This window comes from Epinephelus lanceolatus, chromosome 14, assembly GCF_041903045.1.
Source record: "Epinephelus lanceolatus isolate andai-2023 chromosome 14, ASM4190304v1, whole genome shotgun sequence".
NCBI lineage: Eukaryota > Metazoa > Chordata > Actinopteri > Perciformes > Serranidae > Epinephelus > Epinephelus lanceolatus.
This window is the reverse complement of record NC_135747.1, coordinates 39,745,020-39,770,138: the sequence shown is the minus strand read 5'-3', so window position 1 is coordinate 39,770,138 and position 25,119 is coordinate 39,745,020. Positions and strand designations below refer to the sequence as shown.

General features: G+C 41.9%; 2 protein-coding genes across 2 annotated transcripts; both read right to left on the bottom strand.

Annotated features, from left to right (window-relative positions):
* Nucleotides 1-4,798: 4,798 nt before the first annotated feature.
* Nucleotides 4,799-6,491, bottom strand: LOC144466770 (trace amine-associated receptor 13c-like). The gene is made up of 2 exons (XM_078174187.1): nucleotides 6,202-6,491; nucleotides 4,799-5,615 (listed from the first exon to the last, which is right to left on the bottom strand). The coding sequence occupies exons 1-2, from the start codon at nucleotides 6,489-6,491 to the stop codon at nucleotides 4,799-4,801; spliced, it is 1,107 nt and encodes a 368-aa protein (XP_078030313.1).
* A 7,536-nt stretch (nucleotides 6,492-14,027) lies between these two features.
* Nucleotides 14,028-24,715, bottom strand: LOC144466769 (trace amine-associated receptor 8a-like). The gene is made up of 5 exons (XM_078174186.1): nucleotides 24,677-24,715; nucleotides 23,711-23,823; nucleotides 23,091-23,288; nucleotides 15,374-15,556; nucleotides 14,028-14,844 (listed from the first exon to the last, which is right to left on the bottom strand). Exons 1-5 carry the CDS (start codon nucleotides 24,713-24,715, stop codon nucleotides 14,028-14,030), a joined length of 1,350 nt encoding a protein of 449 aa, XP_078030312.1.
* Nucleotides 24,716-25,119: the final 404 nt, after the last annotated feature.

Below are 25,119 nucleotides of genomic sequence, written 5' to 3'. Positions count from 1 at the left end.
AACTCCGAAATTCTTCAGGCTTTACTATTAACTGTGGTTATTTTTATTCATTTAATTATTAATTAATATACCAAATTGATAGTTTAGTGAACTTTTTGGGACTGATATCTTTAACTGGCTATCATGTTTCCCTTTTTGAGAATAGTGCCCCATGAGGTGATTTATCAATCAATCAATCAATCAATTTTATTTATAAAGCCCAATATCACAAATCACAGTTTGCCTCACAGGGCTTTACAGCATACAACATCCCTCTGTCCTTAGGACCCTCACAGCGGATAAGGAAAAACTCCCCAAAAAAACCCCCCTTTAACGGGGAAAAAAAAGGGTAGAAACCTCAGGAAGAGCAACTGAGGAGGGATCCCTCTTCCAGGACGGACAGACGTGCAATAGATGTCGTACCGAACAGATCAGCATAATAAATTAACAGTAATCCGCATGACACAATGAGACAGAGAGAGAGACAGAGAGAGAGATGCAGGTAATGACAGTAGGTTACAACAACATTATTGAAAGTAATAATATTATAGTTATAGTTCTGGCTACTGTGGTACAATATGTTGAAAGTATGTATTAATATCTGGCAGTATACATGTGTGACAATAGTCATGTGTATAATAACAGTAGAAGTATGACTAATGACTAATGATGGCAGTAGCAGCAGGAAGCATCTGGCAGGACCACGGCAGCAGCACAACCACACACGTCACGCTGTCCAGGCACCGCTGCGGTATGAGTTATTCTGAGAGACAGTGGAGCACAAAGGCTCCGGAGAAGAAGCCGAGTTAGTGACATCCAGAATGGCCGAGTTAGCAAGATGCAGTAATAGAATACGAGAGAGAAGGAGAGAAGGTGCCCGGTGTATTATAGGGGGGTCCTCTGGCAGACTAGGCCTAAGTCAGCCTAACTAGGGGCTGGTACAGGGCAAGCCTGAGCCAGCCCTAACTATAAGCTTTATCAAAGAGGAAAGTCTTAAGTCTAGTCTTAAATGTGGAGACGGTGTCTGCCTCCCGGACCGTAACAGGAAGATGATTCCACAGGAGAGGAGCCTGATAGCTGAAGGCTCTAGCTCCTGATCTACTTTTGGAGACTTTAGGGACCACGAGTAACCCTGCGTTCTCAGAGCGCAGTGTTCTGGTGGGATAATATGGCACTATGAGCTCACTAAGATATGACGGAGCTTGACCATTTAGAGCTTTATAAGTTAACAGTAGGATTTTAAATTCAATTCTGGATTTTACAGGGACGCAGTGCAGAGAAGCTAAAACAGGAGAAATATGATCTTGTTTCTTAGTTCCTGTTAGTACACGTGCTGCTGCATTCTGAATTAGCTGGAGAGTTTTTAAGGACTTACTAGAGCTACCTGATAATAGAGAGTTACAGTAATCCAGCCTTGAGGTAACAAAAGCGTGGACCAATTTTTCTGCATCTTTTCGGGTCAGGATAGGCCTAATTTTCGCAATATTACGCAGATGAAAAAATGCAGTCCGTGAGGTTTGTTTTAAATGAGAATTAAAAGACAAATCTTGATCAAATATTACTCCGAGGTTTCTTACGGTAGTGCTAGAGGACAGAGCAATGCCATCTAGAGAAACTATGTCATCAGATAAAGAGTCTCTGAGTTGTTTGGGGCCAAGAACAATAACTTCAGTTTTGTCTGAATTTAACATCAGGAAATTGGTGCTCATCCAAGTTTTTATGTCTTTAAGGCAGTTATGGAGTTTAGTTAATTGATTACTTTCTTCTGGCTTCATCGATAAATACAACTGAGTATCATCCGCATAACAATGGAAATTTATAGAGTGATTTCTAATGATGTTACCTAAAGGAAGCATATATAGAGTAAATAGGATTGGTCCGAGCACAGAACCTTGCGGAACTCCAAAACAAACTTTGGTACGTAAGGATGATTCATTATGAACGTCAACAAACTGAAAACGATCAGATAAATAAGATTTAAACCAGCTTAGTGCAGAACCTTTTAGGCCAATTAAGTGATCCAGTCTCTGCAGTAGAATTTGATGGTCAATTGTGTCAAACACCGCACTAAGATCTAATAAAACAAGTACAGAGACAAGTCCTTTGTCTGAAGCAATCAGAAGGTCATTTGTAATTTTAACTAGTGCTGTCTCAGTGCTATGATGCACTCTAAATCCTGACTGAAATTCCTCAAATAAATTATTATCATGGAGAAAATCACACAGCTGGTCTGCGACTACTTTCTCAAGGATCTTTGACATAAAGGGAAGATTAGATATTGGTCTATAGTTGGCTAACACCTCTGGATCCAGGGTGGGCTTTTTTAGGAGAGGTTTAATTACAGCTACCTTAAAAGACTGTGGTACATAGCCTGTTAATAAGGATATATTGATCATATCTAATATATGAGTGTTAACTAAAGGAAAGACCTCCTTAAGTAGCCTAGCTGGGATGGGGTCTAAGAGACACATTGATGATTTAGATGAAGAAATCACTGCTGTCAATTCTTGAAGAGAAATTGGGGAGAAGCAATCTAAATATATATTAGGTCTTACAGCTGTGTTTGAGGTTAGATAGGTACTATCTGAGGACAAGAGGTCATGAATTTTGCCTCTAATAGTTAGAATTTTGTCATTAAAAAAGCTCATAAAATCATTACTGCTAAGGGCTAAAGGAATACAAGGCTCAATAGAGCTTTGACTCTCAGTCAGCCTGGCTACAGTGCTGAAAAGAAACCTGGGGTTGTTCTTGTTTTCTTCTATTAATGCTGAGTAATAGTTTGCTCTGGCATTGCGGAGGCCCCTCTTATAAGTTTTGAGACTGTCTGTCCAGATTAAACGAGATTCTTCCAGTTTGGTCAATCGCCACTTCCTTTCAAATTTTCGCGATATTTGTTTTAACTTACGGGTTTGAGAGTTATACCAAGGAGCGAACTTTCTTTGCTTTTTTAACTTCTTTTTAAGAAGAGCTACAGAGTCAAGTGTTGTTCGCAGCGAGCCTACGGTGCTATCGACAAAATGATCAAAGTCAGTACAGGAATCGGGTAAAAAGAAATCAAAAGTAATCAGATAATGATCTGATAGCGAGGGATTCTGTGGAAAGACTTTTAGGTTATCAATTTCAATTCCATACGTCAGAACTAGATCGAGGGTATGGTTAAAACAATGAGTGGGTTCATGTACACCCTGACTGAAGCCAATGGAGTCTATTAATGAGATAAACGCGGTAGCCAGGGAGTCATTATCAACGTCGACATGAATGTTAAAATCGCCTACAATAATAACTTTATCTGATTTAAGAACTAAACTGGATAAAAACTCTGAGAATTCAGATACAAATTCAGAATACGGGCCAGGAGCACGGTACACTATAACAAATAAAAGTGGCTGCGAGGTTTTCCAGGTCGGATGTAAAAGACTAAGAACGAGGCTTTCAAATGAATTATAATCTAGTTTAGGTTTAGGGCTGATTAACAGACTAGAGTTAAAAATGGCTGCAACTCCCCCTCCTCGGCCGCTGCCTCGAGGAATGTGGGTATTATTATGACTGGGAGGAGTGGATTCATTGAGACTGACATATTCATCTTGACACAGCCAGGTTTCTGTGAGACTGAGTAAATCAATATGATTATCTGATATTAATTCGTTCACTAACACTGCTTTAGACAATAGAGACCTGATATTTAACAGTCCGCATTTAATTCTCCTGTTTTGTCTTTCTGTCGCAGAAGAGGTTTTAATTTTTATGAGGTTGTTATGCACAACTCCTCTTTGTTTAATTTTAGATTTAAATAATGTAGGTGGTCGGGGGACAGACACCGTTTGTATAAAACTATGAAAACTATGGCTGGGTAACTGAACTAGAAGCTCAGAGAGGCGTATAGGACTGCGTCTCTGAGTCCTGGTCTCAACTCTGGGTTGTCAGGGATTTAAATTACTAATAAAGTTTGCCAGGTTCCTAGAAATGAGAGCAGCTCCATCCAAAGTGGGATGAATGCCGTCTCTCCCCAGAAAGTTTGCCAATTATTAACGAAACCCACATCGTTTGCTGGACACCACCTGGACAGCCAGCGATTAAGTGATGACATGCGGCTAAACATGTCATCACTGGTCAGATTTGGGAGGGGTCCAGAGAAAACTACGGAGTCCGACATCGTTTTTGCATATTCACACACCGAGGCAATATTAATTTTAGTGACCTCCGATTGGCGTAACCGGGTGTCATTGCCGCCGACGTGAATAACAATCTTACTGAATCTATGTTTGGCTTTAGCCAGCAGTTTTAAATTTGACTCAATGTCGCCCGCTCTGGCCCCAGGGATACATTTGACTATGGCCGCTGGTGTTGCTAACTTCACGTTCCTCAGAATAGAGCTGCCAATAACCAGAGTTTTATCCTCAGCGGGTGTGTCGCTGAGTGGGGAAAAGCGGTTGGAAACGTGAACAGGCTGCTGGTGAGCCATGGGCTTCGGCTTGGAGCTGTGCTTCTGGCGAACCGTAACCCAACCTCCCGGCTGAACGGGAGTTGCCGGAGGACCGCTAGCAGAGGCTAAGGCTATGCTATGTGGCTCCGCACCGGCTACAGGGGGCTGGCTAACTACTGCAGCTACTGAATGGTTTTCCATGGTGTGGAGCCGCGCTTCTAATTCACTTCATTTATGTAAAGTAAGTCATGTTATTTAACATAATCAATCATTAATATTAATAATGATTACTTATTTTCCGTAGCGATCTTTATACCTTAAGGATTAGTCCCAATGAATGGTGCTGCCTCGATGAGGGAGATCCCAAAGATAGATCCCAAAATTTCCACAGCCTCTCTACAGTATGTTGGTCTCACAGGATCCAGGCTGCAGAATCTGAAGACTCACAGTGAGTTTAACTGCTTTTCTAAACCAGGAATAAAACAAGGCATAGATCAAGGGGTTTAGACATGAGTTCAAAAAGAACAGATAAAGCACAAATGATGCAGATGAAGAACTGACCAAGGCATCACCTGCAAGAATGACACAGTAATATGGGCAGAAACATATTAGAAACATAACTACAAGAACACCAAGAGTCCTGGCTGCTTTCAGCTCAGATTTCTTTGTTTGTTGATTCACTGAAAGCTGGAGAGTGACAGCTGTGATGTGAGAGCGCATGGCACGAGCCTGAGACACAGCCACAACAAATACTCTCATGTACAGAACGACAATGACAGAAATGGGAACAATAAAGGTTACAACAAGGTCAACAGCTCCTGCAGTGTGGTTAATGACAATCACACACTCTCCATGGCAGGAATTATACCTGCCTGGTTGAGTCAGGTCATCCTTTAACAAGAGACTGCAGTAAGAAACAGCACAGAGCCAACACAGACACACATACAGTTTAACTCTTTTCACAGTGACTCTGGTGGTGTAATGCAGAGGGTCACAAATAGCCACATAGCGGTCGACTGATATGAGCACCATGTCTCCTATCGAAGAAGACACAATGATGACGGACACATAATAATAGAGCAAACACATGAGGTCACCAAGAAACCAGCAGTATGTTTTTCGGAAGACTTCTCCTGGTAGCACCAGGAGGCCCACGAGAAAGTCTGAGACAGCCAGAGAGAGGAGGAGGATGTTGGTGGGTGTGTGGAGCTGCCTGGAGAGAAAGAGGAAAAACATCATGAACTCAACAAGTCCTCAGATCTAAATAACAAAACAGATAGAACAAGTGTAAAAAAAGGTCTATAATGGAATGTTTTCTGATCAGCAACATCTGTAGTTATAATATAATTAAGTTTGGACAACTACCGCAGTAAGTAAAACAGTCAGCAAGACAGAGTACAAGTCAAATGTGTCTAGTGTACAAGTCCAAGGTTCAACATTATTCAGTACCAACTCAAAGACAGTTCTTCTAATCTACAGCAGCTGTTGACATTTTTAAGTTAATCTTTGCCTGAAGTGGGAGACTGAGATGATGACAAGGAGGTCAAAAACAAAACACAAAAAAAAACATCTAATGAAATGTTTTCTGATCGACAACATCTGCAGTTTCAATATGGTTAAATGCGGACATCTAACTGCAATATCTGGTGTCAAAATCACAGTTAAGTTTGTGCAAAAGGGCAGAATACAAGTCAAATGTGTCTTAAATACATTTCCAGGGTGCAATATTATTCAGTACCAACTCAAAGACAGTTCTTCTAATCTACAGAAGCTGTTGACATTTTTAAGTTAATCTTTGCCTGAAGTGGGAGACTGAGATGATGACAAGGAGGTTAAGAGCCACAGTGAGCAGAGAGATAAAGTACAGCACAATGTTAAGGAGCACAAAGTTGGCCCAAGGAGAGGTGGGCTTTCTGCAGGAGGTGTTGAGCAGTTGTGGAAAGCAGAGCTCCTCCATCTTCAGAGAGCTGCAGCTCTGGCAGCTTCCTGAACAAATCTGAGTCATATAACCAAATGAGCTCTGCCCCGCCTTCTTCACTCTGCACATCATCTTCATCACTTTAACTGAAACCCAGCATTTCTCATGCATGTCTTCTATGTAAATTTCCACCGTTGTTTTCTTTACCTTGTCCTGCCTCTTTGCTTAAATTGTTGAAAAAGGGGCAGACGGTCAACAGGAAGTTATGGAACAGCCCTTACTGATTTCAAATAGGCCACACAGCCTCTTTTACAAACTGATTAATAATATGGTAAACTATTAATGTGCTACCTGTGATTTTAAGGAAGGCTTTTTTTAGAGTCGGCGTGAAGAAATGGACCAGAGTTCAATGGGAGCAAGAACAACCTCACAAATATAATGAAACAATATGTTTGCTCAGATTTACTGCAACACTAATACAATAACAAAGACCACACTAATAAAATAAAGATTTCGAATGATTTATTTCGTATGATTGATTATGGGTTCGGAGGAAAGCGCGAAGGGATGAGGATCCAGGGGTTTGATCAAGAAAGGGTGTCGAATACACAGGATTGTGTCTTATTTTGATACGTCCACCACTGTCTGTTCAAAATATGTATTATTGTGCTTTTGAATTTTTATTTATTTGTTTATTTTTGTTCCTGCTCAAACCAAACCAAGACTCAGACTGGGTGAACGCAACCAAGACTTTGGTGTGCTCACTTTTTTATTACTTTATTTATTCATTCATTTATAAAAACAAACAAAAAAAAATCTGCTGCCCCATCAGACCTGGCCAATCAGAACACATTTTCGGCCCATACCCAGTCCGACCTGTCAGGCTTTTATGGACCCATCAGGCTTGGGTTGAGATTGAAAACTCTAACATGACCACACAAAATGCACTGTTGGAATGACACAGTAAACCCCAAACTTGTATTATTGATCAGCGATATCATAGGCCCATTATTTTTGAAGGCTTTAATGTATGAACGGAATTACATATTATTATATGCAGGGATTTTTTTTATTATTAGGCCTATGCTTATTTATTAAAAATATGTATACAGCCTATTTAGATCCGGGGCGAATCATAAAACATTCAGGGCTGAAACTTGGACACCACCAAACAACACAATGATTATGAGAGTAAAGGAAACAGATCTGGTGAGCCATGGAATACGATATAGGTACTAATTGTTCAGATCATCCAGACACCAAATTAATGCAGCACGAGGCTGCGGAGGAATCAGGGACATTTGCTATTTTCCCTTCAAAGAATAACAGATTGTTAGTCAGTGGCATTTCTGTGACATCATATTGAGCATATAAAGCCTCAGTGTGTGAAAATGAATAATTTGTCATAAATAATATAAACCCTTTCAAAAAAGTATTCACGATGACTGATATAATTAATATTAAATATTTAACTAATATTAAACTTTTTTTGTAACATAAACAGTGTCACAGAGTGTTAATAAATCAAATATACAGTACAGGCCAAAAGTTTGGACACACCTTCTCATTCAATGCGTTTTCTTTATTTTCATGACTATTTACATTGTAGATTCTCACTGAAGGCATCAAAACTATGAATGAACACATGTGGAGTTATGTACTTAACAAAAAAAGGTGAAATAACTGAAAACATGTTTTATATTCTAGTTTCTTCAAAATAGCCACCCTTTGCTCTGATTACTGCTTTGCACACTCTTGGCATTCTCTCCATGAGCTTCAAGAGGTAGTCACCTGAAATGGTTTTCCAACAGTCTTGAAGGAGTTCCCAGAGGTGTTTAGCACTTGTTGGCCCCTTTGCCTTCACTCTGCGGTCCAGCTCACCCCAAACCATCTCGATTGGGTTCAGGTCCGGTGACTGTGGAGGCCAGGTCATCTGCCGCAGCACTCCATCACTCTCCTTCTTGGTCAAATAGCCCTTACACAGCCTGGAGGTGTGTTTGGGGTCATTGTCCTGTTGAAAAATAAATGATCGTCCAACTAAACGCAAACCGGATGGGATGGCATGTCGCTGCAGGATGCTGTGGTAGCCATGCTGGTTCAGTGTGCCTTCAATTTTGAATAAATCCCCAACAGTGTCACCAGCAAAACACCCCCACACCATCACACCTCCTCTTCCATGCTTCACAGTGGGAACCAGGCATGTGGAATCCATCCGTTCACCTTTTCTGCGTCTCACAAAGACACGGCGGTTGGAACCAAAGATCTCAAATTTGGACTCATCAGACCAAAGCACAGATTTCCACTGGTCTAATGTCCATTCCTTGTGTTTCTTGGCCCAAACAAATCTCTTCTGCTTGTTGCCTCTCCTTAGCAGTGGTTTCCTAGCAGCTATTTGACCATGAAGGCCTGATTGGCGCAGTCTCCTCTTAACAGTTGTTCTAGAGATGGGTCTGCTGCTAGAACTCTGTGTGGCATTCATCTGGTCTCTGATCTGAGCTGCTGTTAACTTGCGATTTCTGAGGCTGGTGACTCGGATGAACTTATCCTCAGAAGCAGAGGTGACTCTTGGTCTTCCTTTCCTGGGTCGGTCCTCATGTGTGCCAGTTTGGTTGTAGCGCTTGATGGTTTTTGCGACTCCACTTGGGGACACATTTAAAGTTTTTGCAATTTTCCGGACTGACTGACCTTCATTTCTTAAAGTAATGATGGCCACTCGTTTTTCTTTAGTTAGCTGATTGGTTCTTGCCATAATATGAATTTTAACAGTTGTCCAATAGGGCTGTCGGCTGTGTATTAACCTGACTTCTGCACAACACAACTGATGGTCCCAACCCCATTGATAAAGCAAGAAATTCCACTAATTAACCCTGATAAGGCACACCTGTGAAGTGGAAACCATTTCAGGTGTCTACCTCTTGAAGCTCATGGAGAGAATGCCAAGAGTGTGCAAAGCAGTAATCAGAGCAAAGGGTGGCTATTTTGAAGAAACTAGAATATAAAACATGTTTTCAGTTATTTCACCTTTTTTTGTTAAGTACATAACTCCACATGTGTTCATTCATAGTTTTGATGCCTTCGGTGAGAATCTACAATGTAAATAGTCATGAAAATAAAGAAAACGCATTGAATGAGAAGGTGTGTCCAAACTTTTGGCCTGTACTGTATGTACAAACACAAGAGGGAAAAACACACACAATAACTGAACAAAATAATAATATAAGAATGCAAAAATAACAATACATAAGTAATTTCTAAAATGAAAAATAAAAAAATCTATATTCCTGCGTTGATATGCACCACAATATACTCTGATCTACAAGCAGCAGATTAGTTCTCAGACGCTCAAAAAGTGTACAACAGAGCATCATACATGTGGTGTATGATTCACTTCAAGATAAGTCCACACCAGCAATGTACTCCAAGTATCTTCTCCACTTCACCACATATTTCTCCGTCCTATCCTTAAGACCTGAAAGAGAACTTTTGCCCACTCTGTGAACCAGAGGGCTTAGCTGGTTTCCTCCAGTTTCTAATTATAATTCTCTTTCCCACCATTATACTGGTATGAATAAAGTCCGTGGCTCCAAAGTGAGATGTCTTTTGTGAGTCACTGAGAACATACAGCCTCGGGCAGAACTTGAAGTTCTGGGGGTGGAATCGCATACCGAATGTAAGATATGTCAGACTGTGAACACAATACTTTAAATTCAATGTAAGCTTTTCTAAGCTTTCACTGTTACTGCAGTTTTGTTTTGTATTCTGGAACTTTGAACATAAATTCAAATGAATGGGCCAATGAATGAGCGAGAAATCAACTCACTGATCCACACCACCAGGATCTACAGCAAGGACATAGGGATGTCATTCGGATTAGACAAGTGTGGTCGGATGGCATCAAAGAGAGGCAAAATGATCAGAACTGAAAGAGCTGACCTATCAGAGGGCAACATAGGAGATATCCAGGACAGCTATAAGTTCTTTGGGATCCCGTGGGATCTCATGGAAATCATAAGGAGGCCGCAAGGAAGTTGACCACAACCAAACACCTCCAGAGAGTAAGGCAAATCCTGAGAAGTCAGCTGAATGGTCAGAACAAGGTCTAAGATATCAATGTGTACGCACTGCCAGTCATCAGATACCCAGTTGGGATCATAAGCTGGCCAAAGGAGGAGATAGAAGACACAGACATCAAGACAAGAAAGCTCCTTACCATGCATGGAGGGTTCCACCCCAGGTCCAGCATCCTGAGGCTATACACTAAGAAGAAAGAGGGAGGCCTAGGACTAGAGAGCATCAGAGCCACTATCCAGGATGAAACATCCAAAATCCAGGAGTACATCAAGAAGATGGCCCCAAAGGATGAACTGCTAAGTGAATGCCTCAGACAACAGAAACCTGATGGGAGCAAAAAGGTGGAGGAGCAAACAACATGAAGGGACAAGCCCCTACATGGTGCATATCACCATCAGATAGAGAAAGTGGCTATTATCAGGAGGACCTACCAGAATGGAGAATGCTGGACTGACAGCAGCATAGAGGCACTAATCATTGCAGCACAAGAACAGGCCTAAAGCACAAGGGCCACAAAGGCCAGGGTTTACCACAGCAGATCAGACCCAAGGTGTGGGCTGTGCAAAGATGCCCCTGAGACGGTCTAGCACATAGTGGCAGGGTGGAAGATGCAAGCACGATATCAGCATACATGGAGAGGCACAACCAAGTGGCTGGGATAGTGTACCGGAACATCTGTACCCAGTGTGGACTCGAAGTATCCAAATCCCAATGGGACACACCACCGAGGGTGGTTGAGAACAACAGGGCTACGATCCTGTGGGACTTCAGCTTCCAGACTGACAAACAGCTGCTGGCTAATCAACCGGACATAGTGGTGGTTGACAAACACCAGAGGAGGGCAGTGGTGGTAGATGTGGCGATACCAGCCAACAGCAACATCAGAAAGAAGGGACACGAAAGGTGGAGAAGTATCAAGGGTTGAAAGAACGGCTGGAATAGATGTGGATGGTCAAAGTTGACGTGGTCCCCGTGGTAGGAGAAGTAGACCACTGCAATGTCCTAAAACCATTTTGTTGCGTCTGGAATCTTTGGTCTGAACTGGCCTTTAGCCATCAGTGTGTGAAGTGGGTAAATGTGACAGGTAGTGGAAAAGCACTTTGAGTGGTTGTTAGACTAAAAAGGCGCTATACAAGCAGGTCCATTTACCACATAAATTCCATGTAGATTGGATGATCTCTGTCACATAAGGCTGACCTCCTGTAGTTAGTAGATGGCGCAGTTGTGGAATAACTATGTCAATTTGATTATGTAGATGTCTTCAGATCTGGACTCTCATATCCAGCATGTGAAATTCAGGACAGCTTGGATGGTGTAAAATCAAATTACAACAGCTTCCTGCGTCCAGTCAAAACATTGACATTGTCCATGCTGCCAAGGCAATGCCATTCAATGAAAACTCAAAATCTTCACAATCAAGCATCATCAAGGCTTAAGGCTTTTCGCCCATCAGCATGATAAGAAGTACCCAAAATGACAGAAACCATCTTTGGGAAAAATGCATTTGGGGGTGGAGTTCATGAGCAGCCACCAGGGGGCAATCAAGATATCATGGCTTCACTTTTGGGGAGCTGTTATGTCGCCGACCTTTATATAAAGTCTGTGGTTAAAATGTCATAGGTAGAACAAAGAGTGAGAAAGTCAGCATACAGAGGAGGTCAGGGTGATGGATGAGTCAGACAAACATGTGGTGAGCATGGACTTTTGGCTTTTATTTTATGAACATTTCCAGAGTCTACTTCATGTGTGGGTTGTATGCTACTGTGTTTACCTGTCTCCAGAGGCTTCTCCCCTCCCCCGCCCTGCACTGAGGCTGAGTGTGCACACCTGAGAGTCATCTGCAATCAACGGGCTTTAAGACTGCCACCGACTCTAGCCTCAGTGCCAGAGTACTTGCGACTGCACGCAGTGGTATCTCAGCTCCTCTATTCCTCCAGTGATTTGAGTAATCTTGCAAGTTTGATTGTGTTTTTGCTCTTCGAGTGTTTAACCCTCGTTCTCCTACCTTTTTTCCAGTGTCTCCCTCCGTGCCTCACAGCAGCCCACAGCCCAGCACTCTCACCTGGTTATCCCACTCTGCACCTGGACTCCGGAACTCCTTTGTTCTCTGCATCATCCCGGCACAATAAAACTGTTAAACCCTTTTCCCTCAGTCTGTCTGCATTTTGGGTCCCTAACCTTGCTGTCACCACAAAACACATGATTTTCAACCAAGAGACCACTGTTTGTGTCCTATGTGAAAGTAAAAGTCAACTGTGACTTAATTAAACGCAGTGTACTTAGATCTTTTGAGTAGTTACATCACGTTACATGAAGTACTCGCATCACTTTACGACATACTTACATCCCTTATGCAACAAGTCTAGATATTTAAACAAAGAAAACACAATCTTTTTCGAAACCTAACCTAGTTTTGTAATTTCATGTAATTTCAACACAATAGTTGCCACCAGTACGTAATGCGAGAGGTTGTCATCATTTCAAATGTTTCTGTGAGATCATTGCATCAGTAATTGTATCAAGAATATAAAATGGACGTATCTGCTTTTGTACATGGGAGTATAGATGAGTCTTAAATCACCAACTGCAGCACCAGGCCTCCGAAGAGGGGTGGCTCTGAGGTTTCCTTCCATCTTAGTATTGTTTTGACTTTCCTTTCCTGTAAAATGAAGCAGCGGAGGGAAAGATACACAAGTTATATAATGAGACAGGTGAGAACAAAAAGGTATTTTGTCAAAACATAATTATATTTCTTTGACCAAAATAGTGCAATAAGTTGCAATCCTTACATGAAACTGACCCCGAGTAGAGCAATGCACAATTTTCTCATTAGGTGCGGTTACATGATGGCCTCTCATTCAGAATGAAATAAATCTGAATGAAATCATTCGGAATTAAAGTCTTTCCAGGTAGTTTACATGGGAAATATTCTTTCCGAATTAGGGTTTACACGGCAGATCAGTTTAATCGCCTTTTAATCGCCTTTATTCGGGTCTGCACAAGGTTTGGGGCAGGGAGGGTTTCTGATTGGATAGGGGGTGGGGCGGATGTTACGTGTTTACACATAACAAGATGCTTGACGCTGCAGTTCTTAATGCCTTTTTCGGCCTTGTTTTGCTTATATTCTTGAAGCAGCAGTATGACAACAACCTTGTTCTGCTAATGCTTCATCTGTTGAGGAGGAGAAGGGAGGTAGAAGGTCGAAGAAGGGAGATAGAAGACTGTGCTTTGGCGAATGAAAACCGGTCAGTGCAACGAGTCCGACTGCTCTATCTCTGCCAGAAGGGCAAGGAAACAAGCATGCGCAGAAAGACCGGAGTGAACTTAAAGAGGAATGAGTGTATACAAGTGCGAGAAATTCTTTCATTCAGAATTAGAAACGGAACATTCCAGCCTCTTACATCGGATTGAATTTTCAATCGCATTGGCCATTTTCATTCTGAATTAGGTGTTTACAAGATGACTTTTAATAGGAATGAACTTTCATTCCGAATAAAAAGGGAATTAAACTGCCCATGTAAACACACTCACTGACTGCTTACATACTGTATACAGAGATTTTACTTAAAGTTTTTTGTGATTTTCAATTCAAAACCTTGGTGGAGCAGGCCTCATTTCAGTCACTCCACAGCCTCTCTACAGTATGTTGGTCTCACAGGAGCCAGGCTGCAGAATCTGAAGACTGACAATGAGTTTAACTGCTTTTCTAAACCAGGAATAAAACAAGGCATAGATCAAGGGGTTAAGACATGAGTTGAAATAGAACAAATAAAACACAAATGATGCAGATGAAGAACTGACCAAGGCATCACCTGCAAGAGCGACACAGTAATATGGGCAGAAACATATTAGAAACACAACTACAAGAACACCAAGAGTCCTGGCTGCTTTCAGCTCAGATTTCTTTGTTTGTTGATTCACTGAAAGCTGGAGAGTGACAGCTGTGATGTGAGAGCGCATGGCACGAGCCTGAGACACAGCCACAACAAATACTCTCATGTACAGAACGACAATGACAGAAATGGGAACAATAAAGGTTACAACAAGGTCAACAACTCCTGCAATGTGGTTAATGACAATCACACACTCTCCATGGCAGGAATTATACCTGCCTGGTTGAGTCAGGTCATCCTTTAACAAGAGACTGCTGTAAGAAACAGCACAGAGCCAACACAGACACACACACAGTTTAACTCTTTTCACAGTGACTCTGGTGGTGTAATGCAGAGGGTCACAAATAGCCACATAGCGATCGACTGATATGAGCACCATGTTTCCTATCGAAGAACACACAATGATGACGGACACATAATAATAGAGCAAACACAAGAGGTCACCAAAAAACCAGCAGTATGTTTTTTGGAAGAATTCTCCTGGTAGTGCCAGGAGGCCCACGAGAAAGTCTGAGACAGCCAGAGAGAGGAGGAGGATGTTGGTGGGTGTGTGGAGCTGCCTGGAGAGAAAGAGGAAAAACTCATAAACCCAACAAGTCCTCAGATCTAAATAACAAAACAGATAAAACAAGTGTAAAAAAAGGTCTATAATGGAATGTTTTCTTTTCAGCAACATCTGTAGTACCAACTCAAAGACAGTTCTTCTAATCTACAGTAGCTTTTGACATTTTTAAGTTAATCTTTGCCTGAAGTGGGAGACTGAGATGATGACAAGGAGGTTAAGAGCCACAGTGAAAACATGAACTCACCAAGTCCCCAAACTGAGATGACTAAAACAGTTGTAAAAAAAAAAAAAACATCTAATGAAATGTTTTCTGATCGACAACATCTGCAGTTTCAATATGGTTAAATGTGGACATCTAACTGCAATATCTGGTGTTGAAATCACAGTTAAGTTTGTGCAAAAGGGCAGAATACAAGTCAAATGTGTCTTAAATACATTTCCAAGGTGCAACATTATTCAGTACCAACTCAAAGACAGTTCTTCTAATCTACAGAAGCTGTCCACATTTTTAAGTTAATCTTTGCCTGAAGTGGGAGACTGAGATGATGACAAGGAGGTTAAGAGCCACAGTGAGCAGAGAGATAAAGTACAGCACAATGTTAAGGAGCACAAAGTTGGCCCAAGGAGAGGTGGGCTTTCTGCAGGAGGTGTTGAGCAGTTGTGGAAAGCAGAGCTCCTCCATCTTCAGAGAGCTGCAGCTCTGGCAGCTTCCTCAACAAATCTGAGTCATATAACCAAAGTACATCTTAAGCTTTCGAAATTCCTCTCCTCCTTTTTCTCTCGGTCTCTGTTGGACTCAGATGCCCCGCCTCCCTCACTCTGCATGTCATCTTCATCACTTTTACTGGAACCCAGTGTTTCTGCTCTATGTGAATCTACACTCTTGTTTTCTTTACCTTGTCTTACCTCTTTGCCCTGTTTTAAGTCACCTAAGCTGACCATCAACAGGAAGTTATAGAACAGCCCTTACTGATTTCAAAGAGGCCACACAGCACAGGTGCCAGTGCAGAGGGCTCAAGGAAAAATATTAATATTGTTGCCCAGCGAAAGAGACGAGCCTAGCTCAACTGTTGTGGCGACACAATGCGCAAGCTCACATTCCTGGTGGACTGCAGTGAAATGTGACCATGGCCGTAACTAGCTATGAGGTACACGAGGTAAATACCTCAGTTACTATTTCCTGGGATTTTTTATAAAAATATACATTTTACAAAAAAATCTAATTCATAGAAAGATCACAAATTATATTAACCCCTACAGCCGACAATCAGGAGTTGTGTTTCTAACAAAAAAAAAAAAAGGAGTTGTGTTTCTGTATATGAGGTCTCGTAACCTTTAGCCTTACATGTCACGCCGCAGCGTGTCACGTGTACCGGCACTGACTGGACATGTTTTGGGGTGAAGAAGAAGAGATTCTCCGTGTGTGCTGAGACCTAAATGAGAGGTAAGGAACGAACTACAAACATAGGCTACTCGCCAGTTCGCGCATCTGTCATGATAATAGTTTTATTGAAACAAAAAGAAAACACTATTTTGCAGCAGCTGTATGTACTTGCCCAAGACAAATTTCAACTCGGGGGACAATAAAGTTTATCTCATCTCATCGTCATCTCATCTCATCTCACTGGCTAACGTTAGCTAGTGTAATGTAACGAGAAGGAGATGTGTTGCACTGCGTGAGGCAAATGGTGGTCACACCAGATACTGACTGGTTTTCTGCCTCCCACAGACCCCCCGTTAAAGCAAAAGTGCACATTTCATGGTGGCTTTTTATTGTGGCCAGCATATGCAATATTCATGCTGTCTAATCAGCATCGTGATATGCCACACCTGTGAGGTGTTATGAATTATCTCTGTAAGGGATAATGTATAGTTCAGAGGTTGTTATGGAGAAATAAACCCCTTCAGGATGTATGGAACCCCTCAGCTTCACGTCGGGGTTCCATACATCCTGAAGGGGTTTATTTCTCCATAACAACCGACCAACTATACATTATCCCGCTTAGAACACGGCTTACGAGTGAAATAATTAATTTGAAACATAATGTTGATCAAAATATGACATAAACAAGAGATTACGGGGCGCGTTTGTGTCGCTGACTTGCGGTGCCACCAAGACGAAAGGAGAGCTGTGACACTGGGTCAGAGTTTCTGATCATGCAGGGTTGCTTTTCAGCCACGATGTGGATGGAGCCTCTCCTATTCTTTTAGTCATATCTGTCATAAACAAGGGATTACGGGTTACGGGGCGCGTCTGTGTCACGGAGTCGCCAGACTCGCCACCGAGACGAGCTTAATAAATGGCCGTTGCTATGGAGTCCCTAGTAACGGTCTGCTCCACGGAGCAGCGGTGGTCTGTCGAGAAATAGACACCGCAGAATATTGGTGATTGACCAATCAGAATCGAGTATTCAAGAGAGCCGTGTTCTAAGAAAATGATAAGTGCTCACTAACACAGATTTAGACAGATTTGTGAACAATATTTGAGAGAAATAGGTCTTTTGTGTATATAGAAAATGTTTTAGATCTTTGAGTTCAGCTCATGAAAAATGGGAGCAAAAACAAAAGTGTTAATATTTTTGTTGAGTATATTTTCTATAGCCAGCTTTTTTAACTGTATTCTTGAATTTGATTGACACAAAATAATCTTAAAGTAACAGTGTGATGTAATGATGAATAAGGTATGATAATGATATCTTTTTTTTATTTTTCCTTTCCTCCCACACAGTTGTTAAAAGATGTAAGAACATGGAGGAGAACAGGAATGGAAGAGAGAACAAGGACGGAAGAGAGGAGGACATACATTGTATGCTTAAATCCTTTTTGACTCTTCCCATTGCAACATGAGCTTGTGAGAGATCATTTTCTGCCATGAGGAGACTAAAAACATGGCTCAGAGCCAGTATGTCTGATGACCGTCTCTCAGGACTAGCTCTCATGCATGTTCACAACAACATCAAGATCAACAAGGAAAGTGTACTCAGGCGGTGGGATGCCTCTGGACACAGGAGGATCCACCTGGCCTTCCGAAAGGTAATACTGTTAGACAGCCTTTGTAAATAAGAATTTGTTCTTAAATGCTTACCTGGTTAAAATTGAGATGAAAAAAAAACAGTATTATTTGTCACATTTGCATTAACTGATGATAAGTCTGTCTGTCTGTCTGTCTGTCTGTCTGTCCTTTTTATGTACTTTCAGTGAGTTGAACCCTCTGGAGACAGGATCCAGCCAGCCCTCCAAAAGGTCAATAATAGCCTATATATCTGTATCTGAGAGTGCCAAAAGTAAGAAAAAATAAAGAATCCAGTCAACAACATTATGTGATTGTGTATTTGTGTAATTGCACAGTTTAAAACACTATTTATTTTACTTTTTATTCATTAATAAGTGCTCAAAATTTTTTTGCTCGCGCACTTTGCGCACTCGCATGGTTTGTACCTCACTAGTTTCATAACCCTGGTTACGGCCCTGAATGTGACAGGCTGTTCTCATGCATAGTTTGTACGAACTCATTAATAATATGGTAAACCATTAATGTGCTACCTGTGATTTTAAAGACGGCTTCTTTTAGAGCCAGCATGAAGAAATGGACCAGAGTATAGTGAGAGTAACAACAACCTCACAAATAAATGGACACAATATTCTTGCTCAGATTTTCTGTAACACCCATAGTTGCCATGGCGGAAAAAAAAAAGCAATATATACAGTCAGCACTTCTGTCATTGCATAGCTTCATTCAGTGGCATCACTAATATAAGGTTAACATTATGGCTGTCAAGTTTGCAATTATTACATGTGTGACGACCCCTCCACTCCTCTGCGTGGTGCTAGCGTACTGTGTGCTGTTGTCTTCCTGGCAGGTTCTGGTCTGAGGCGGGGTCGTCGTCATCAGGTGATGAGCTGCACCTGGGCCTGGTGATGTGCTCGACCATATATCCCTCCTTCCTCAGATACCTCGTGGCCGCCGCTGTACCTACACACGTGTTCCTTCCGTGGGGCATGGAGGTGCTCCTACACCGCTGGTTGCTGAAATGGACCTTTTGCCTTCTTTTGTTTTACTTTCATAAATAAACTAAGCGCTATTTGGCACTGATCCCCTCTCTGCTCTCGTTTCTGGTTGCGGCCTCAGAGCCAGGTCATAACACATGTTCTCTCAGCTGAGGATCTGTACTGCTCATAGAATGACTATTTAATACAGAGAGACTATTTCCAAAAGGGTTGGGTAGTTTTTAGCCAATTTTATGTCAAAACTCTGTTTTTGACTAGGCTAGCTGTGCAGCATAAATACAATGATCTAGCCAGATTAAAACAGAGCCACCCTCGTGACACGGAAAACTTTTTAGACTCTTCAGCCTCGACATATCCCACTAACCCACTAATCTTCCTTTGCAGTACAAGCTTTACAGTACTCTGATGCCTTTTAGGAAAGTGTGTTTGTTCAGAGTTTGTGCAGTATAATACACAGAGCAGAGCGAAGGTGGAAGCGTGATAAACTGAAGGTCTCATTTCAAATGTTGAAGGATCTGCTGAAGAAATACCAGCTAGCAGTCATAAATGCCAGGGCCCAATATTTCTCTGATCATATTAACTGTCATAACCCCAGGATACTTCTTAGTGTTTTAAACTCTGTTATCTCCCCCACCCCAGTGGTGTAGTGGAGGGTATACTCAGGTTTACGGGGTATACCCACTTCTTTTTCTATCCAGTGACAGTATACCCACCTATCAGCTAAACAGCCATTGTAATATATAGGAGAGTATGCCCACTTCGTCACTGGTAACCTACCTATCTACCTAGTAGTACACCCATCTCATCAACTACCATTACACCACTGTCCCACCCCCACCCCTTGTCTTGGAGCATCTGCCTCTAAATGTGCAGAGCAGGGCTCTCTTGATATTATACCAACCAAACTCTTCAAAGAAGTAATTAATACCATTGGTCCCAGTATTCTCTCAACTATCAATAGCTCTGTGGAAACCAGCCATGTTCCCAAATCTGTCAAACATGTGGTAGTCCAGCCACTTTTAAAAAACAGAATTTCATCTCAACTCATCCTCCTCCTCAGCCCCCATCTCCTGACTTCCTGCTGTTAATGGGTGGCACAGTGGTGCAATGACTATAAGTCAATTTGATAATGTAGATGTCTTTAGAAGCCAACAGTTTCTAACTTGGGTTTTGAGATGGACAGTGGTTTTAAATTGTAGCGTCAAATTGGTGCAGTGGTTAAGTCCAGCTTCTTTCACCTTAGGCAGCTGGCAAAGGTTAAACCTTTTCTTGCACAACAGCACTTTGAGATAGTAACCCATGCCTTCATCACGTCCTGGCTGGATTACTGTAACGTACTTTATTTTGGAGTCAGCCAGTCTTCCCTCGCACGTCTTCAGTTGGTTCAGAACGCCACTGCTCGGCTCTTAACTGGAGCACGTAAGAGGGAACACATTACGCCCATTCTGCTCCTGGATGTTCCGAGATCTAAGCGGAAGCTCAGAGGGGATAGAGCCTTTTCTGTAGCGGCTCTCAAATTGTAGAATGATTTACCTGTCCACATTAGACTGGCCCCCTCACTATCCGTTTTTAAAACCAGTCTTAAAACCCATTTTTACTCCTTGGCTTTTATCCCAGCGTGAGACTCTGCTCTTGTTTTACTGTTTTGTTTTTATTGTTTTTATTGTTTGTCTTATGTTTTTATTTTTGTACAGCACTTTGTTTCAGCTGTGGTTGTTCTTAAAGTGCTCTATAAATAAAGTTGAGTTGAGTTGAGTTGAGTTGAGTGGACTCTCTTATCCAGCACGTGAAATTCAAGACAGCTTGGACGGTGTAAAGTCAAATTACAACAACCTCCTGCCTCCAGTCAAAACACTGAAATTTTCCGTGCAGCCAAGGCAACACCATTCGATGAAAACTCACAAGCTTCAAAATAAAGCATAATCAGGGTCTTAAGGCTTGTCATCCGTCAGCATGATAAGAACTACCCAAAATGACAGAAACCATCTTTGGGAAAAATTTTAATGAGCTACGCTGCAGCCAGCCACCAGGGGCCAATCAAAATGTTTTGACTTCACTTTTGGGGAGCTGTCATGTTGTCCACCTTCATAAACAGTCTATGGTTGCAATGTCATAAGTAAAACAAAGAGTGAGAGGTGGTCAGGAGGTCGGGGTGGAGGATGGGTCAAACAGACACACGATTTTCAACCAGGACACTGCTGTGTGTGTCCTGTGTGAAAGTAAAAGTCCTCTTTTATGTATCTGTACTCAGCGTACTTTAATCTTTTAAGTAGTAACGTCACATTACATGAGGTACTTATGTCACTTTACAATATACTTACATCCCTTACATGTAGTTAAATGTAGTTATTTTAACACAAAACACAATCTTTTTCTAAACCTAACCAAATACTTTTGGTGCCTAAACCCAAGCATGCTGCCATCGTGTAATTTCAACACCACAGGTGCCACCAGTACGTGATGCGGTGTTCAAAGATGGTGGTCATTTCACATTTTTCTGTGAGATCATGTTGCATCAGCAATTGTGGCATGAAATATTTTTTATCATTTGGTTTTGGTATTGCCTGAAACAAAGCATGCAAATACAGATCTGCCCAAGGTGTGGTTTTAGATACAAATCACATTTGTTCATGTTTTACATGTTAGCTTTTTTGTCACATTTTGAGTTATGCATTTTTTTAATTGGACACAATTATCTCCAAATTTGCAGACACTAAGAATGCTCGCTGGTCACCTTTCTCATTGGCCTCAATAACCTAGGCTGGATTATATTTATTACTCTACATGAACACGTTTACTTACATTTTGCATCACTGACAGGTTTTGTTGTGCTGTACAGCACAGAGATGGTAAAATTACAGAGATAAAGTCTTGTATTGTGGGATTTTTGCAAAATTAGAAAAGCGCTTCATTTTTTATTCCATTGTTTTTATTTTGAGGGTACACAATACATACAGTTTACACTTAGTATTTAGACATCAAAGTACGATAACAAACAGCAGATGAACTGTGCAAACATCAATTTATAATACAATGTGACATCCACTTTGTGATCAATTCATTTGCATTCACCAACCTCCCTTGTCACATTTGTGGGATATCTGGGATATATATGACTTTTGTGCCAGCTTTTATTTTGTCTAAACTTGTCATAATTATATTTTTGTCCAAAATATGCAGCAATATGTTGTGATTCACTGGACCACAGATGATTTGTCATTTGTGCAGATCTAAACTGGACATGTAAGGGTTCTTTGTTCTTTGTTCGTCAAACAAAGAGCAGCCATTTGGCCCTTATCTCCACAGGATGCCCCACCTCAAACCTAAGTGAGAGACCAGTGTCCAAACTTGATTGGACAGTACTTTTACGGTGTCATGTGACTCAGTGATGTCAACAGGCAACTATAAGAGAAGTCCTGCTTTCTCACACAGTCTTTGTTTTTTCTCCTGAGCTGTTGACCAGCTCAGACGTCTCTTTCTCCTGGGCCCTTAACTGGCCCAGATGCCTTCTTCCTCTGAGTGGCCGACCAACTCGGATCCCGGCGTCTGCTCCTGAGACCTCTTGCTCTCTTTCTCCTGGACCACGACTTTCCCTCACTCATAGCAGGAGATAAACCTGGAACCAGAGAAGTTAGTGTGCAAACACAAGGTTCGCAACTACTTTTCCAGCAACAAGGTGAACCAAGTTGAGTTGCAAACCCAACATCTAGCCCTGCAAGGACCCCGAGCGACCGGCCTTCTCAGATCTGCACCTTTGGAACAAAGGACACAACAAAGACTGCACCTGGAACCACAGCTCTATCCACCCTTCATCAGCCGGCTCACAAAAGCAGCCACCACAAAGCAACTCTTCCCCCATCCATTCAAGGATTGGTAATGTAACAACTGGCATAGCATTATCACAACTGCACAAGCTGTTTATTGAGTTACTGTTGTGATTATTGCAGTCCTTTTATTGGTTAGTTGGCTTTACCAAAGCTAAGTGATGTTAGATTGTTAATGCTTTTCACAGACAGAGTCTTGCATGCAACTAAACATCCACAGCACTAATCCAGACCCTTTGCAATACATATCACATTCACATGGACTCACTCACACATTGGCTTTGAACAGGGCTACACCCAAATCTTTGTTTAATGTAGTATAATTTGTGGCAATAAGTTTAATAAGTTTATTGTTAGTGTTTGGGTTTTGTTTGGTGAGGTGAGAGGGGTTTGTTGGTGTGTTTTGTGCCCTCCAGCGTAATCGCTGGTCGGCGTCTGACACGCCATGGTGAATGGAGATTTCTCCAGGCTGACTAGGAGGCATGGCATCAAGGTCGTGCGGGCCTTCAGTACAATGTGGAGGAGGTCAGCCTGGCTGTTGGAGAGGTAAATCGGCCACAGCAGTGTGAAGTCGGCGGCTCGGATGAATGGTGGCGTGGTTTTGTTTCTGGATCAGGTGGAGAAAGTGAACCAGCTCATAGTGACAGGTATTTCTATCAATGAAAGCTTTGTGTCAGTGTTACCGCTAACGCAGCCAGCAACAAAGGTAATCCTGTCAAATGTCCCTCCATTCATAACAGATGCATTTCTTAGTTGAGAACTCTCTCGGCACGGGAAGATAGTTTCTCCGATTAAGATGATTCCTTCTGGGTGTAAATCGCTGTTATTGAAACATGTGGTGTCTCACAGAAGACAGCTGTATATGATTCTAAACAATCGCAATGAAGAGCTCAATTTGCGCTTCCACGTTAAAGTGGACGATTTTGACTATGTTTTGTTTGCCACCTCTTCACTGATGAAGTGTTTTGGTTGCAGTGAAGAGGGACACACTGTTAAGGCCTGTCCTAAATCGAAGAAACTGGCTCCGACTGATCCGAGGTAGCGGATGTCCGGGCACCACGGCACAGGCTGCCGGGTCCGGAGCGCAGCGCACCGCTGAGCTGCGGCCTGGTGCCGACAAGCAGTGGGGGGCTGTTACGGAGCTAGATGGTGAGAAAGAATGTGTTGAAGATGAAAGTCAGGTTGGTGATGAGCAAGAAACAAGTGTAAATTGTGTGTGTGAGACACAAGTGAAGAGCAATGGTGAACTTGGTGAGACACAGATAGAAAAGACAGGTGAGCTTGGTGAGATGCAGGCGGAGGAGACAGGTGGGACTGGGGACGCATGGAGTGAACAGGCTAAAGATGCTTGGATGATGAAAACACCTGTTCCACGTAAATGTATTAACAAAAATAAAAATGTGTACAGTGATGCACGGTCGAGTAGAGTGTTGTTGGACAGACAGAAAGACAGGCAGACAGGTAAAACACAAGTGCAGTCAGACAGCAGTGAGAGCGAGGAAGAGTGTGTGTCTGACAGTAGTGATGTGTCTCTTATCAAAATGACTAGTAGTCAGGAAAGAAAGGCTTACACTGCTGAAAGTATAAAATCTTTTCTTCAGGAGACAAAAAACATAAAGGGAGTTAAACTAGAGGAATATTTTCCTAACATAGAGGGTTTCTACAACTCAGCCAGATTCCATATGAGGAATAAAGAGGAATCATGTCTGACTGATCAGGATTTTTTTAGGTTAAGGAAAGTTGTTTTGAAAGTGAGAAGACAACTCAGTAGTAATGAGAGTGGAGGCTCAAACTTGCACTTTGCTGAAAATGATGTTTTTATGTGTGTTTTTCCTCACATCAGCTTTGATGAGTGAATTTAGAGTTTCCACGCTCAGTTTAAATGGAGCAAGGGATGTGAGGAAAAGATCATTTTTGTTTGAACTCATGAAACTGAAGAGCATTAATGTAATGTTTGTTCAGGAAACACACAGTAACAGTGTAAATGATACTGACTGGAAGAGGGAATGGGATGGAGAGGTGGTTCTTAGCCATCTAAGTACAGTCAGTGGAGGAGTAGCTCTCCTTTTCTCTAAAAACTTCCTACCAAAGTCTTATGTGGTGGAAGAAGTAGTAAAGGGCAGACTGATGGTCGTTAGAACAGAGTACGAAAACTTTACTCTTGTTTTTATAAATGTCTATGCACCGAATAATGGAGCTGAAAGAGTTGTTTTCCTAAATGAAATCAGTACAGTTTTGAGCAATTGTGAGCCTGAAAAGTTTTTATTCTTGGCAGGAGACTGAGAATGAACGGCTGGATAGAAACCACATAGAGCCTCATGCTGCTTCAAAACATGTGATGAGGCAAGTGGTGGAGACACAGAATTTGACTGATGTGTGGAGAGAAATGCATGATAAAAACCGACAGTACACCTTTGTCAGCAGTAGGGAGAATTTAA

Bases quoted from the DNA above. Each gene is read 5' to 3' on its own strand.
- LOC144466770 (XM_078174187.1), bottom strand. From the start codon at position 6,491: ATGCATGAGAAATGCTGGGTTTCAGTTAAAGTGATGAAGATGATGTGC. The intron at 5,616-6,201 runs GCAAAGATTAAC...CTTTCTCTCCAG, and splicing joins ATCTCAGTCTCCCACTTCAG to GCAGCTCCACACACCCACCA.
- LOC144466769 (XM_078174186.1), bottom strand. From the start codon at position 24,715: ATGGCTAAGAACCACCTCTCCATCCCATTCCCTCTTCCA. The intron at 23,289-23,710 runs GTCGGAGCCAGT...CACCTGATCCAG, and splicing joins ACATCCGCTACCTCGGATCA to AAACAAAACCACGCCACCAT. The intron at 14,845-15,373 runs GCAAAGATTAAC...CTTTCTCTCCAG, and splicing joins ATCTCAGTCTCCCACTTCAG to GCAGCTCCACACACCCACCA.